Below are 14798 nucleotides of genomic sequence, written 5' to 3'. Positions count from 1 at the left end.
ACTGCAGGTTGAAGATGCACTTTAATCATCTTCATTCCAGCTACTCATATATCCCCCATATTTTTCTCATTTTCATACAGCTGTTTGTGGGACAATGGAAAAGTGAGATGGTGGCATGATTCACATTAAAATACACCAGTATTATGCTGTAACAGTAAGAAAATATGCAGCCATATTTAATTTGGGAAAAAATAACTTTCCAAAGACAGCACAGCACACAAGTGGTTTCTTAGTGCTTAATACTAAGTTCTCCTAAGTCCCATTTTCCAAGAATAAGGTAAGATGCAGCCCTGTCAGAAAATTCTAGAAAGTAAACTGTATGGAATTTAACGCAGAAAGCAAGAAAAAAATTTCTAAGATTCATGCCACTCTGATAAAAAAAAAAATTCCTCCTTAACTCCCCTTGCAGTGATCAGCATTTCGAACAAGACAGGCATCAAACACAAGTATCAGTTGTTTTTGCCTGATGGAGATCATTCCATGTGCTTAAGAGCAATCAAACACCTTAACTTTTCTTTTAAAGTAATTTAGACTGCATTTCACTCCCAACCAGATAGCACTTCTGCCTGTCTCCCTGCTCATTCATGATTCAGTTGAATACTGAGCTCCTTGCACACTGACAAGTGCTGCTTCAAAAAAGTGAGTGAGGAAAGAATGTTCTAGTCCCCTGCAGGCAACTGCCCAAAGCCCTGGCACACAATGTTTGGTAGCACTTGCTATAAAATCCAGATGTCTCATTAGCCAATGCCAGAAAGCATCATGACCAGCATTTCTCTGATGCATCATAATATTTTTCCAGAAAATTAGAAGAAAACCCATGTTAAGTGCACAGCATACACATTATAAAATCACAGAATATTTCAATTTGAAAGGCTCCTATAAAGATCATCTAGTCCTATCTCCCTGCTAATTGCAGGGCCATCCAAAACTAAACAAATGTCCAGACATTCCTTGAACTCTGACAAGCTTGGTGTCATAACCACTTCCCTGGAGAGCCTGTTCCAGTGACCTGACATCTTTTCATCATGGCCAGCCTGAACGTTCCCTGACATAGCTTCACACCACCATTAAGTACCATTACTGTAATTAAAGAGGGTTTGGATAAGTAAGACTCCAAGCAAATTCACTACTCTTTGAGAAGGTGTTTCATTACTTTAATCACTTTCAGCACCAGAAAAGCTGTCTTGTCCCTAGCTAAATTCCTGTCCAGAGCAAAAAAAGTGAAATATTCAATTTTCTCTACAATTAACTACATAAAGTGAGTTAATTAAAGCTCTGTATTAGTCTAAGCCTTTTAGGCAATCTGCAGCTGAACTGTGAACCTAGGACCTAGTAGCTGTTACCCCTAGTGCTAGATACAGAAAAAAGATTATCCTGAGAGAAGTGAAAAAATGAAGTGTCCAAATCTAAGTATCAAATTCATATTTTTTGCTCTGAAATCGCATTGAAAAATTATATTAAGTATTTACAGTAAGACACAGACCTGTTGTATTCAGTTATCCATCACTTTGGCATATGGTCTCCCAGTAGAAAAGAGCTGAATTCCCTTTTCCTAGGGACAGCAGGTAATTGAATTGAATCATTTTAATCTAAAAGCAGCCAGTGGAACTGCTGTGCACAGGATGCAGCGCGTCACTTACCCAAGAAAATCAACCATCACAATACAGCTTTGCAATACACCTCCACCCACAAGACAGGATCAACACAATAAGGGACACTAAGATATTGACAGCTGCCTCACCTTGGTCTTAACTAAAAATGGCAGATGAAACGCTGGTTGATCACTAGAAAAACTGCCAGCATCAGATGGGGAGGGGAGCAGATGAGAGATGAAAGTCAAGATTTTACAATGGAATCCAAAAAATCATAAGGAGAAATAGTTGTACTTACAAATAATAATTATTTCTACTATTTATTTACTATCTAAGATCTTTTACTCTTTCACGGCTTTTTTAAAGAAATAACAAAGCTAAAGGAACAATTTTTAAAAGGAGCTGTAAGATAATACTTTAACTAATCAGAGGTTTGTGTGAATTAATTTGAAAAATCACATGATGGTACTCTACCAATTCCTGAAAGCTCTTTGGTAAAGTAATAATAGCTGTTAAGAGGATGACACGTCTCTAACTGAACACAAAGTAAAGGCAATAGTTAAATAGGATCACACTGGAAATGCATTGAAGTAATATTGGGAGCAGCATAACTGGAAATAAAATGAAGTTCTAGATTTGTAACTGGAATAATATACTGATATTACCTTTATTGAAACACTGCTGCTACATTAGCCTTTTGTGAGTAAAAGAAAACCTGTTAAAAATGGTAATAACAAAGTTTATAGCCTATTTTTGAATCATTGTAAGTGCAACTTTGTATGGTGCTTTCAATAAAAGGAAACATTTCAACATGCCATAGTTAGGAAATAAGGCTATGTTAATCTTGGGCTAAGAAGGCATCAAAGGACAAATTACCCCAAAATCCACTGCGGGAAAAAGAGCTGAACATAAAAAGCCTCATTTATAAGGGCTTCCTCACTAATTCTTCAGCACTAATTTCTGCTTTACTAATTCAGGATAATATTATAACTTAGGGAAGATGTAATTTCTATTAATACAAAAACAAAGTATTAGAGTTTAGGGGGAAAAACAGACCAGCCATTTAGAAAAATGACACTTAAGAGAACTTGGTACTAAGTACTAAGAAGCCACTAGAGTGCTGTGCTGTCATTGGAAACTTATTTTCTCCCAAATTATTTCCTACCTGTGATGCAACAAAATACATATAGAGATTTCTTGCTTTGGTAATGTGTTTTCAGGTCCTCAAATAAAATTCTATCTAACTACAAAATATTTGTTGCCATAGATTAAAGATATAGGATGGAACATATATTAACAAAGAAAAAAGATCCAAGTCAGAAGCATTTCAGTATGCATGGGACTTATTTTGTATTTTTGTTGAATTAGGATCACAATCATCCACTTCAAATTAAAGCCAGTGCTCCCCTGACTTACCAGCCAACTACACAGGCCTATTTAGTGGCTACCCCACTCCTCCAAGATTATGTCTCTTTCTAACAAATTACTTAAAATTATTAAAAGGTAGTCAAAAAGAGCAGACAACAATGCCCACGAGTCTCTGACACAGTGACTTAGGCTCTTATTTTGACAGCAGGAATTGTGAGCTCCAAACTCTTTGCCTGGAAATGCTTCTCCATATGAGTATTCTAAAACAGATAGAGTGTAAATTGATTTGTAACTTGATCCATCTCCCTTCCGAGGCACATCTGACACTCACAAAATGTGAGAAGAAAGGGAGAGTAATCCACTCACTGAGACTCTGGCCTGGCCTTGCCACTGCCAGCTATGAAGTAATAGAGAGAATGACGTAAAAGCCCTTTTGGGAAGAAAGGATACAGCAACTACAACAGGAAAACAGTCGTCTAAAAAGGAGAAGAGCTGTATCTCTGAATTCTGAATATGGGGATTACATAGTAAAATACCTATGGACAAGATTAAATATATCTAAGACATTTTTTGCTGAAGATTTTATTATTAAAGTATTACTGAGAACATACACGCAAAGAACAAAAACAAGATCTACTGTCATTCCTTTTGTCAGTTTTTATTTATTTCTGTAACAAAATTTCTTTCTTTGTAATTATTAAGGACCATTGTTATATATTAGTTCAGTTGGAGTTATATTATTTATACTTAATTTGAATTTTGATACATTCTTTTCTTCTGAACAATCAATTTTTCCTATAAAGCAAAATATTTTCAACAGTAATTACAATAAGGTACTGTCTGCCTAAGTGGACAGGAAGATGAAAGCTGTATTTGAAGTCTGCAGGAAGATTTCAAATTAACAAAAAGAGGCAAGGATGACAGAGTTTAATTACAGATTTCATGGTCATTCTAAAAATTAAATTTCTTCATTTTAATAACTTTCAAAAACTGCAGACACCAAATATTGCTGTTGTGCAATATTAAATATTTCCACCAGATGTCTCCAGCATATTAGTTTACACAGAAAGCTGCACTCAATTTGAAGTGTAATGTGCCAAACAGAAATGTAGTATATTAAAGAAGTAAAGAGAAGAAAGCTGCAACTAATTGCTTATCTGTTTAGACATGGATATTTTAGGGAGATTCACAGTGTTGCCTAGGCAAACAGCAATTTTTTGAACTAACATTTTGGCCAAGTCTTCTTTAAAAAAAAAAAAAAAAAAAAAAGAAGAGAGAGAACTTTTAAGAGTTTTAAGAGGCACTTCACATCTTGATAGCCCCATATTTTCAGAGCAATATAAGGTTATATTTGGCATGAGTGACTGTCAGATTATTGAGAAATATTTTGTTTGTCTTATAAAAACAAGAAGAGTTTGCAAACCAAGCTAAAGACAATTCTGTTTTCAGGACTCTGATATAAGCATGGAGTAATCCAGTTATTTATTAATAGCCTTTGTGGATTACTCCCACTCACTACCTTGAAATGCTCACCCAGATTCTGTCAGTCTGAGTCTGAACACCATCAATGCTCAATACAAACACGGTACCAGAAGAGAATTCCAAGGATGAAAGGGAAACGAGACACTGCTAATTCTCAGACCCACATTTCACCGAGTTGTGCTTCAAAGGCATCTTTGAACAACTCTTACAGAATCCTTCTCATTTGTCTGTGCATCCAAGAAGCACTTGGTGCATCTGACAGACACGACAGAGCCAGCCTCGCCTGATAATCACTTCTATGTATGAGCAGCTACATACGTGCACATCTATATTTAACTCAGGAAACCCACTCACTTATTCAAAGTAGGTTATGCCTGAAAATGAGAGACTCAAAAGTCTAAAGGGCCAGTGACAGAAGGTACATATTTCCCAGGAATCTGAGGATATTATCCTGGAAGCAACCTGGGGTCATTTGCTGGGTTACACAAAAGCCACATCCATCCTTTCAAAGGTTTCTAATGTATTTTACACAGGTTTGTTAGACTGAATTTTGCAGAAAGATGGGGAATGCCTCTAATCACAGCAGATGGGATGGGTCAGACAGAAATCAATTAAAACCCGTCTTCTAAAATGATACTTTCATTTAACCAGAGTTTTCTCTTCAGAATAATCAACCTATAGTTTTAAATTACTAATATGACGATGTATAGGTACCTAACATTTTCATTTCAATCAAAGAGAGTCCATTTTTAACAAAAGCTTTCAACTGAAAGAAAAGCATACCAATGACAAGTCATGTAGCTAATTCACTAATATAGTATGACATCTCTGTTTATCATTTATATCAAAGATATCTTTGAATAAACAATGTTTTCCAAAACTCAATTTTCCTTCAAAGAAATTCAAGTGTTAGTCTCCAAGAGCAATGCTAAAGCATAACTGTTTTCTGAGTTGGTGACAAAAACAGCCCCTTTAATTTTTTCTCCCCTTACTTCTACTTAGTTTCCTTTAAAAATAAAAATGAAAAAAACAAAAAACCCCACATAAGGCCATATACTTAATTCACAGTATGGAAGCAGATGCCTTAAATTTTTATAACCCAACAACTCTTCAGAATATCATAGCAGGGATTTAAGCCTTCCTTTTCAAAATTAACTAATAAACGTCACTAGTGCGTCAATGGACTCAACTGCCGTAGTGATATTCCAGAAATAGTTTGGTTATCTAGAATTTTCAAGTCCAAAGCAAAAATAGCTGAGTGCTCTGTGCTCACTATCCATGAACTCTGAACTGAGACAAAGTCACGCAGCAACACTCTCCGAGCATGCAGTGCAGAGATATGGCACGCCATAAATACTTCTTTTTTCTTGAGGTGTTTTCTTTTGTTTTGGTTTTTTTTTTTGGTTTTTTTTGGGGTTTTTTTTTGATTTTTTTTTTGGTTTTTAGAGGGGGGCTTTTTTTGGTAAGAGGCAGTGGAAAAAGGATCATCACTCTTCATTTTCTGAAGTACCATAACGAATGGGCCAAAATGAAGATGTACAGTACCTATAAGCATTTACAAAGATGCCTTAACTTCATCTGTCCAGAGAATAAGAGACTACTTTTCCCCTCAATTATATAATTTGTCAAACACAGCAGAGTTGATAAATATTTATTATAAGGGAAACATTTTTCTTTAAATTTAATTTAGCAAGGAGATTCAACTCACATTAAGATTTTATGAATAGTCAGGGAACCATGAAAAGGGCTTGCAAGACCTACATGGTTTCCTACCTGACAATGATGCACGTAAAGCAGAGTTTTTATTAAACAATCCATCTAAAGAAAAATCCACCACAGTACATGAAAATTAAGATCTGTTAAATCAAAATAGCTTGTATTGAGCAGTGCACAAGAACAATATTTTCTAGTATCTCTAAAAAGGTCATACTCAGTTTTTAATGCAGTTGCTTTTGATGGTGTCTCTTAATTTGAAGAGCTGTACAATACCTGTCCAGTATATGCAAAGTCCAGGGCTTGTTTTAAACCAAGGCTTGTGACACCATGTAAATTCACCTCATCAGCTTCACTCTCAACCATGCAGAGACTGAACATTGCCTATGGGAAAAAACAGAAATGTCATTAAGAAATTTTGGATAAAAATTCCAAATAACAGCAGCCTTGAGAGTCAGAATGAGATCTATACCAAGTTTTCAGTAACACCACAGCAATCAATCTTGTAACTGAGTCCTTTTATCATTAAAGAAATACAAAAACTTATTTTAGATAAACAGAGAAATCGTTTTCTTTAATATACATATACTTCTTAATGAAGTCATTCAGATGAAATCAGTGAGAACAGTCACACAATAAGGTATCATTCAATAAAAAAGGTAAATGGACTCTGGGAAAAGAATAATCTACACAAGCACCACTAAAAGTAATACTTATGTAGAGTATCATTGTATATAAGAAGAAGCAATAAGCCATACACAATTACTTGATTAGAAGGGGCAGTTAAAAGCATCTTTTATAAGTAATACTTTTCAAACCAGCATCTCAGACTGGAATATGAGCAATGCAGTAGTCAATTTATTAAATGAAGAGGAATGACGGAGATGCAGACACCCAAACTTACAACCTCCCTTTATTTGTTATTGCCTCAGTTTCTCATACCATACAGTCTAAACCGAAGACAGGCAAGGTGGTATGGAATTTCCCTGAATATACCACTGAGGAGAGCAACTCTCCCTTTCATCCAGCCTTACTTTCCAGATCATTTGTCTTCAGTGTCTCCCTGCAATGAAGCAATCATACTCCGATTCTTGAATCCTTGTGAGAATCTTTTTCTTCTCATCCCCATTAAACTTCTTTGCCCTTCACTCTTCCCTCCCAACCTGCATTCCTGCTGCATTTCCTCTGCTTACCACTCCTTCCCTAATTATCAGCCCCATTCTCCATTCTTTGACACCCTCCCACACTTTTTTTAACAAAATAGACCACTCAGAGTTTTTAAACGGTAAACCATGAACAAATAAACTGAACACTTCTGCCATCTGCTACTACTAAAGAAAGTCTAAACTTATCCCTAGTAGGTTTTGTGCTTTATTCAATGTCTTTAGAGAGGCTACCAGACTACACCTTGGGGAACTCCAGTAACAAAGCCCCACTCATGGATATAACTGTGTCTGCTACCTTCTTTCTATATTCTGGCTGATACCTGCAGAAGCTGAGTATCAGTCAACAAGGTCACTGGATTTCATATGTGCAACCTGTCCACCAAGCAGTGCTGAATTTGAAAGGAAAAAAACAAGCCCTACCCTCTCTAACCATTTAGCACATATGAATGACTACATCATCTTTACCCAAACTATTCCATTTTTCACCTAGACTCAGGTGACTTCAAGAACTGAGTGCTTCCAGCAAATAGTTAATTTCTTCAGAAAATATTAGTACTTTTCATCATTAAAACACTATAATTTGGCATAAATATGTTTCCTGGAAATCATCCAATATAAACAAGAATGACATTTATCATACAGTCATGCCTTCTGATTTTGCAATTTCTGTTGAATTAAAGTGATATCAAGGCTTCTTCCAAACTGGCAACAGAAAAGAAGCAATAAATAGTTTAAAACCTTATCAAACAAATACAGTAAGACACAGCCATTAAATGTACCTCAGGAGAAAAAACCCTCAAACTTGTAACAAGTTCAGCCACTTTTCTTACCCATTAAAAATGTCATATTTTGTTGTCATCTAGTAGCTAATGTGAGGTTTCAGAGCTTGCCAGGAGCTGCAAGGTACTCATCAGACACCTACACTTTGGAAAAGCAGACCTGCAGTGGCTGTCTGGGAGAGATAAGCTTCTCTTCTCAGAAATTCACTACTAGATAAATATTTTGGAAAATATTCCTTTCACACACCAATTCCTGAATAAAGAGAGTAAAGTCTTAAAGGAACCAAAGGGTCTGTCTGCCAAGGGGTAGATCAGCACACCTTCTGTACCCTCAAGCCCGACACCGACTGCCTGCAGAAAGGCTGGGAATGCTGAGAGGTAAAAGGTGCTCTGTGTCTTCTTGTGTGACAACCTGTGCATAGGAACCACCTAACGACAGTGTGGTTTCTAATACAGCTCTTATTCTGGTCAAGGGACAATATTCCACACAATGAGTTAAGCTTACAAATACAAAGAAACACTTGACTGAACCCTGTCTGTAAACCAGGAATCATTCCTATATGACTTCCGTCTACACTTACTAACTTTACCTTAAGGAGATTATTTTAACATGGAGATTCCAACATGGTCTTTACACAAGGTTTATTACTACACATAACTTAGTAAACTCAGCAGGATCAGACAACTAACTCAGTCACTGTCCATAATCACCCAAAGTGCATAAGAAGCACAGCTCCAGCAGAGCTTTGACCCCTGCCAACTAGCATTATCCCAGGCAATGCTCAGACTGTGGTCCAGGAGATAACTCAAGCCATGGCTGTTGCAAATAGGCAGCATGGACAAAGCCAAAATGTTCACAGAGGTTTAGCCATATTGTCACAAGCCATGTTATGCCAGTCTTTTCAGGGCCAGAAAACAAGCCCTCATTCACCTTATTTATAACTGCAGATATAGCCTAAGAGTGCAGTGAGCTATCAGAAGCTGCCAGTAAGACACAAAACTGTGGCTTTGTGGAGAATCACAGAACAGTCTGGGTTGGAAGGGACCATAAAGACTATCTAGTTCCAACAGCCCTGCCATGCACAGAGGCACCTTCCACTAAACCAGCTTGTTAAAAGTCCCACCCAACCTGGCCTTGAAGACTTACAAGACCAGGGCACCCACAAATTCTCTGGCCATCCTCAGTACAGGATTTCTTCTAATAACTAATCTAAACCTACTTTCTTTCACTTAAGCTGAAAGCCTTCCACCTTGTCCTATCACTACATGCCCTTATCAGAAGTCCCTCTCCAGCTTTCTTGAAGAGTCCCACGACATAAGGAAAAGACACACCCTGAAACCTTCTCTTTTCCAGTCTGAAAAAACACAATTCTCTCAACCTTTCTTCCAGTCAGTTTGGTGGCCTTCTTTTGGACTCATTCCAACAGGTCAAAGTCCTTCCTATACTGAGGACCTCAAAGCAGGATGTAGCACTCCAGGTGGGGCTCTCCTGAGAAGAGAATAGGGGGGAAAAATCCCCTCCCTCTCTCTGCTGGCCACGCTGATCTGGATGCAGCCCAGGACATGCTTGGCTTTCCAGGCTGTGAGTGCACATTGCTGGCTCATGTCCAGCCTCTCATCTCCCTCAAGTCCTTCTCAGCAGGGCTGCTCTCCATCTGTCCATCCCCCAGCCTGCCTTAATACTGGGGTTGCCCAGACCCTGGTGCAGCACACTGCACTTGGTTTCACTAAGCCACATGAGATTCCATGGGCCCATTTCTCAAGCTTGTCCAGGCCCCTCTGGATTGCATCCCATCCTTCAGGTGTGCTAACTGCAACACTCAGCTGGGTGTCATCTGCAAATCTGCCAAGGGTGCACTCAATTACTTTGATTAAGGTATTAAATTACACAGGTCCCAGTACAGACTCCTGAGGGACACCAGTTGTCACTGATGCCCATCAGGACTCTAAGCCATTCACCTCTGGAAGCAACTGTCCAAACACTTTCTTCTCCATCTACCAGTCCCCTCATTGAACCCATCTCTCTCTAATTTAGAGACAAGGATATTGTGGGAGACTGGGTAAAAGGCTTTACAGAAGTTCAGACAGGTGATGTCTGTAGCTCTTCCCTTGTTCACTGCAGTAGTCACACCTCAAATATTCTTGAAGGTTTTTGAAACTGAGTAGGAAATGCATCTATTTTTCAGGAAACAAGGCCAAAGAATTGGATCAAAAGACAAGGCCTGCATTGGTCCTCAGACAGTTCACATTCAGCTGAACTTGATTAGCCTCCAGGAAAGTAATCTCCCACTTAAATGAACTTTGTGCTGCTCACTGATCCACACTGCCTTCACCAGCAGGCAAATTTCCTTGTTAGCCTGATAGTTTTTGAGGTTTAATCCAGCATGAAAAAAAATCTGTTCTACCACAGGCAGAAGCTGAACTCAAACTCAGCCTTTAATTTGCACTCCTGTACCTGAATATTTTAGTTTCAGCTGAAAAAAAATATGGACCATTACATTCTGATATGACACTTCACCACTACCTGGAGAATGAGTTATGGTTGAGCTGTTAAACACCAGTTTCAGATGCATTGCTGAAAATACTCTAAGGTTTTGTGAGCTTATATAGATCCATCAGTCATGCTTTTAATACAAGGCTACTAGCCTACTTTATTTTTCCCTTGGGTACATTAAAAACAAGACAATGAGATAAATATCTCAGGTGAATGCAGAAGTGGCAGACAAGAAAAACAAATGAAATACAAAATATTTGGACAAATGCACAACTCAAAGTCAACCCTATCAGAAAAGCTACCAAATCTGACTAAGCATGAAATATTAATAATGTTATTTATTGGCTTAACTCAACAATGTTATTATACTTTATTTTAAAACAATTTGTCTTGAAATAAAATCTATTTGATTATGCCTCATTTCTGCTTCAAGACCCTCATGAGACTTGAAAGTACAAGTTGCCACTGTTAACCAAAGATCCCTTTTATAATAAAACCCACTGATGAGAGGACTTACAATTTTTTTGTAGCTTCTTATTAATACAGATTTTGTTCTGTCACCCAATCATATAATTAGGCAACATTGTGGTAAATAGATTGATTGTTTATATTCTGATATTTCAGTTTAGCTTTTAAGTAAGTAAACCAAATCCCCCAATGCAAAGTAAGTACAATCCACTTGCCATTTTTTGGCAACTGCTCCAAAAACTCAGGTCTCAACATGCTGACACAAATGGATGTACTCCATTTGTGGAATTCCACCTGAGGTCACACTTATTTCAGATGCTACAGATTTGGAAGGCCTTATTTTTGTGAGGCAGGCAGATACTTTAATAGCTCCTCTTTTTGGAGGAAGGAAATCAACCCTCCATTCTTCTTCTAATCTTGGCCTGAAACAGAAACAAAGCTTCAGAACAAAGCTTTTTCCTTTTCCCAAAGGAAAAAGAAAACAAAACACAGTCCTTAGATAAAAATATTCAAGCCTTAAAAAAACTTCTCGGACTCTTGAAAACTTGAATTCAAAGAAATGTGTCAAACTTGTGAGCATTTAACACAGAGCACACCTTTAGTTCCACAACTTGGCCCTGAGCAGTCACAGGCACCTTTGTAAAAACATTTTCTTCTACAAACATAGAATACAGACGTGAACAAGAGCTCAAAACTAAATGACACACAACCACAGGGTGTATAGACTTAGATGTGAGCAGATCTAATGCATCCAGGCAGAATTGTCAAAGTAAAAGGTGTTTAGCACAGTCATTGTGTCTGACTTTCCACACTCAGCATGTAGTTTAGCTTTCAAAACCAAAATGCACAATAGCTGTAAAATAACACCAAATCAGAATAAAGTATCAGTTAAATGTATCACCAAATCAGTTAAAATGTCCAGACACGTTGATTGTACCAGTCAGGCAGCACTGCAGCAACATATATGGACTCCTTCCCAACATACCACTTCAGGAACACATACGTGGGTAACAAACACACAAGATGCATGTCAAAATCCCCAAAATATAAATTGCTCACTGTCACAATGGTGACATACAAATTGCTCCTTGCCTTTGAGTCATTTTCTTACTTACTCAGGTGTTCCGCATCCATGAGAGTAATGAGCTTTCCCTCATTTGTACACATCAACCTTACAGCCATGTCAGTCATAGCAAACAGCAAACGACCACAAAACAACTCAACCAAGTTGTATGTACTTTAAACAAGCAAATTTTGCCAGTGAATTCCACATATCTTAGTGGCCTTTTAAAGGCAAGAAACAGAATGAAAACATATGTAGCGTCAGGAGACAGGTAAATTATGTAAAATGAACAAATGGTTATGCCTTATGCTGTTCAAAAGACAACACTGAGACTGAAATCATAAGTAACTACTTGCTGTGACCTGAGGCTTTCAATAAATACCCTCCCCCTCTTCTAGGGGTAAAGAAGTACATGGTACCAGTGCATAGCAATAACCTCCACAATACCTCAAAGTTCCCTCAGCAAGACTGTGAAAAGACGTTCATCACTTTCCACTTTTGTTTGATTCAACTTTAAATGCAACATTCAAAAGAAAGCTAAGCTTTCAAAAACAGGCAAGTAAGCTGAGCTTGCTACAGCAACCTACAGTAACTCCAAGAGTAACATTTCCTCCCTCTGATTTCTCAAACACAGCTTTGGTAACAACCAGCAGCCCTAGATCCAAGTCTGCTATAATACAAAACAAACATTTGGACCTTCCCACCAAAGCATAGCTCTGACCTACACAAATTCTTGTTCAACCACAGACTTAGCTGCACAATAATAATGTCCTGAGATACTTCAGAATTACCTCCACTTAGCAAATTAATTGCTAAAGAACTGATCAATGAAGTCACCAAGATTTTCCTTAGCTATTCATCTTGTTGCATTGAATTTTCTAAGTAATTAACACTATCTAGCATTGTTTTACTCATGAAAGAGCTGATTTGTCATCTCAAATTTCTACCTCCACAATTAAATGATATTGGCTTGAGTTCTTTTAAAAATTATTTTAAAATAGATAGGCACCTTCATTAAGGGCAGTATTTTACTCGAATTTACTTCCCACATCATATGGGGAATGCACTTAATTCTACATTCATCTTTTCCATAGCCTTTTTTAATGGGAAATTGATTGTACTTCTGATCTCGGGCATCAGAAAAGCCATGAAGAAAGTAAACCAACACTTCAGAGATCTCAGATCAATTTCCCACACTGTTCAGGGAACTCAGTTATGATGTGATACCTCAAGACTGTTTTCATTTCACGTGTAACTTTAAACCTGTGAGAAATCTTACAGGCATCAATGATCTGTTGATCAGTGGCACATTCTTTCTTATTTGGGACCTCAGCTTATCTGTCACTTGAGCTACTAAGTATCCAGTCCTGACATACTCTATTCTATCTGCGCTATAAACTCTTTCAGGCCAAACCATTACACTTTGCAGTTTGTATTAAAAATGGCAATTCCCTGTTCATGTAACAGTAATATTAAATAAATTAATCACAATCTATTTCATCTACTTTGTTCTATCACTCCTGAAATAACCTTTGGATGTCCTTAGCTTTATGTTCTTATTCTTCATTATATAAGCCATGTCATTTTTCCTTTGCTGTTTTCACCTATCACAACAAAAAAGAATACATTCAGAATCTATGAACAGGAGTCAAAACATTGCTTTGACAGATGACCATGCCCACATCAAATATCAACTATGCTCTAGATATGCAATGTATACTTATCCAAATAACCAACTGAATATGTGAATGTTTCTTTACAGCATGTAAAAACGTGCTTGTTCTCCGTATAACTAGCTTTGTTTCCCTCCCAATTCAAGCCTGTCTATCCTAAATCAATCATCAGCCAACCAGCCATGTCCTCCGGAGTCTCTCGAACACTGAAAAACATATCCATCAATACCAATTGCATGAAATATGATTAAGAGGCTCATTACACAATTCTTCTGAAAAAAGTTCCATGTAAACTCACAGAGAAAATGTCACATAACATCAGTCATTGATACCTGAGCCTACAGAAATTCATCTGCTCTATGAAATTTACCTAAATATTGGTTTTTAAGCATTCGCCAAGCAACTAAAATGAATCCTATAAAATGGAAAGGTCAGCTGTCATTCATAGTTTAAGAGAATATATAGTTAAAGAGATAAAACTGAGCAGCAAACGATACAATTTTATGCACAGTATTCAAGTGTCACATATTACCCTTAGTAAAGCAAATTCCACTGAACCTTTGGAGTTTTAGTTCTTTTAGTCAGTGTCAGACAGTGATACATAATTACACAGCCCCAAAGAGCTTACCAAATCAAGGATATGTACAAGGCACTTATGTCACATTCTGGATACAAAAATATATTCCTTTCTTAGTATTCTTCAAAATAAGTAATGAAAATTGCAATAAAGAACTACCTTACTATTTAGAGAACCTAAGGATGCGAGATTTTCTTTCCTGTTTGTATATTGGACATTCCATCAAGAACAAAATTATTTTCTTGGTTGTAACAAGGCACAGGGTTTTTATTCCTAGTCAAAATAAAAACTTCAAGATAAAAAAAACAAAAACCAAAACAAAACAAACCTGAAACAACAACAACAAACCAAAAGCAAGCAAACAAAAACCTCAAATTAAACAAAAAAAAATCGCAAAAATGTGCTGCTAGCAAGTTATATCCT

At 37.2% G+C, this 14798-nt stretch overlaps 1 protein-coding gene across 8 annotated transcripts in view; it reads right to left on the bottom strand.

The window, feature by feature from the left end:
• The window catches only part of KLHL32 (kelch like family member 32), a 131169-nt gene that overhangs the window by 76696 nt on the left and 39675 nt on the right, over positions 1–14798 (bottom strand). For all 8 annotated transcript variants that reach the window (XM_074538538.1, XM_074538536.1, XM_074538534.1 and 5 more), the window contains one exon: positions 6432–6539. In XM_074538538.1, coding sequence (XP_074394639.1) covers positions 6432–6539 — 108 coding nt within the window. The remainder of the gene's footprint in view (positions 1–6431; positions 6540–14798) is intronic.

The sequence above is a fragment of the Zonotrichia albicollis genome, chromosome 3 (genome assembly GCF_047830755.1).
Source record: "Zonotrichia albicollis isolate bZonAlb1 chromosome 3, bZonAlb1.hap1, whole genome shotgun sequence".
Lineage (NCBI taxonomy): Eukaryota > Metazoa > Chordata > Aves > Passeriformes > Passerellidae > Zonotrichia > Zonotrichia albicollis.
Note: the sequence above shows the minus strand (reverse complement) of the source record. Positions and strands in the feature narration are given on the sequence as shown.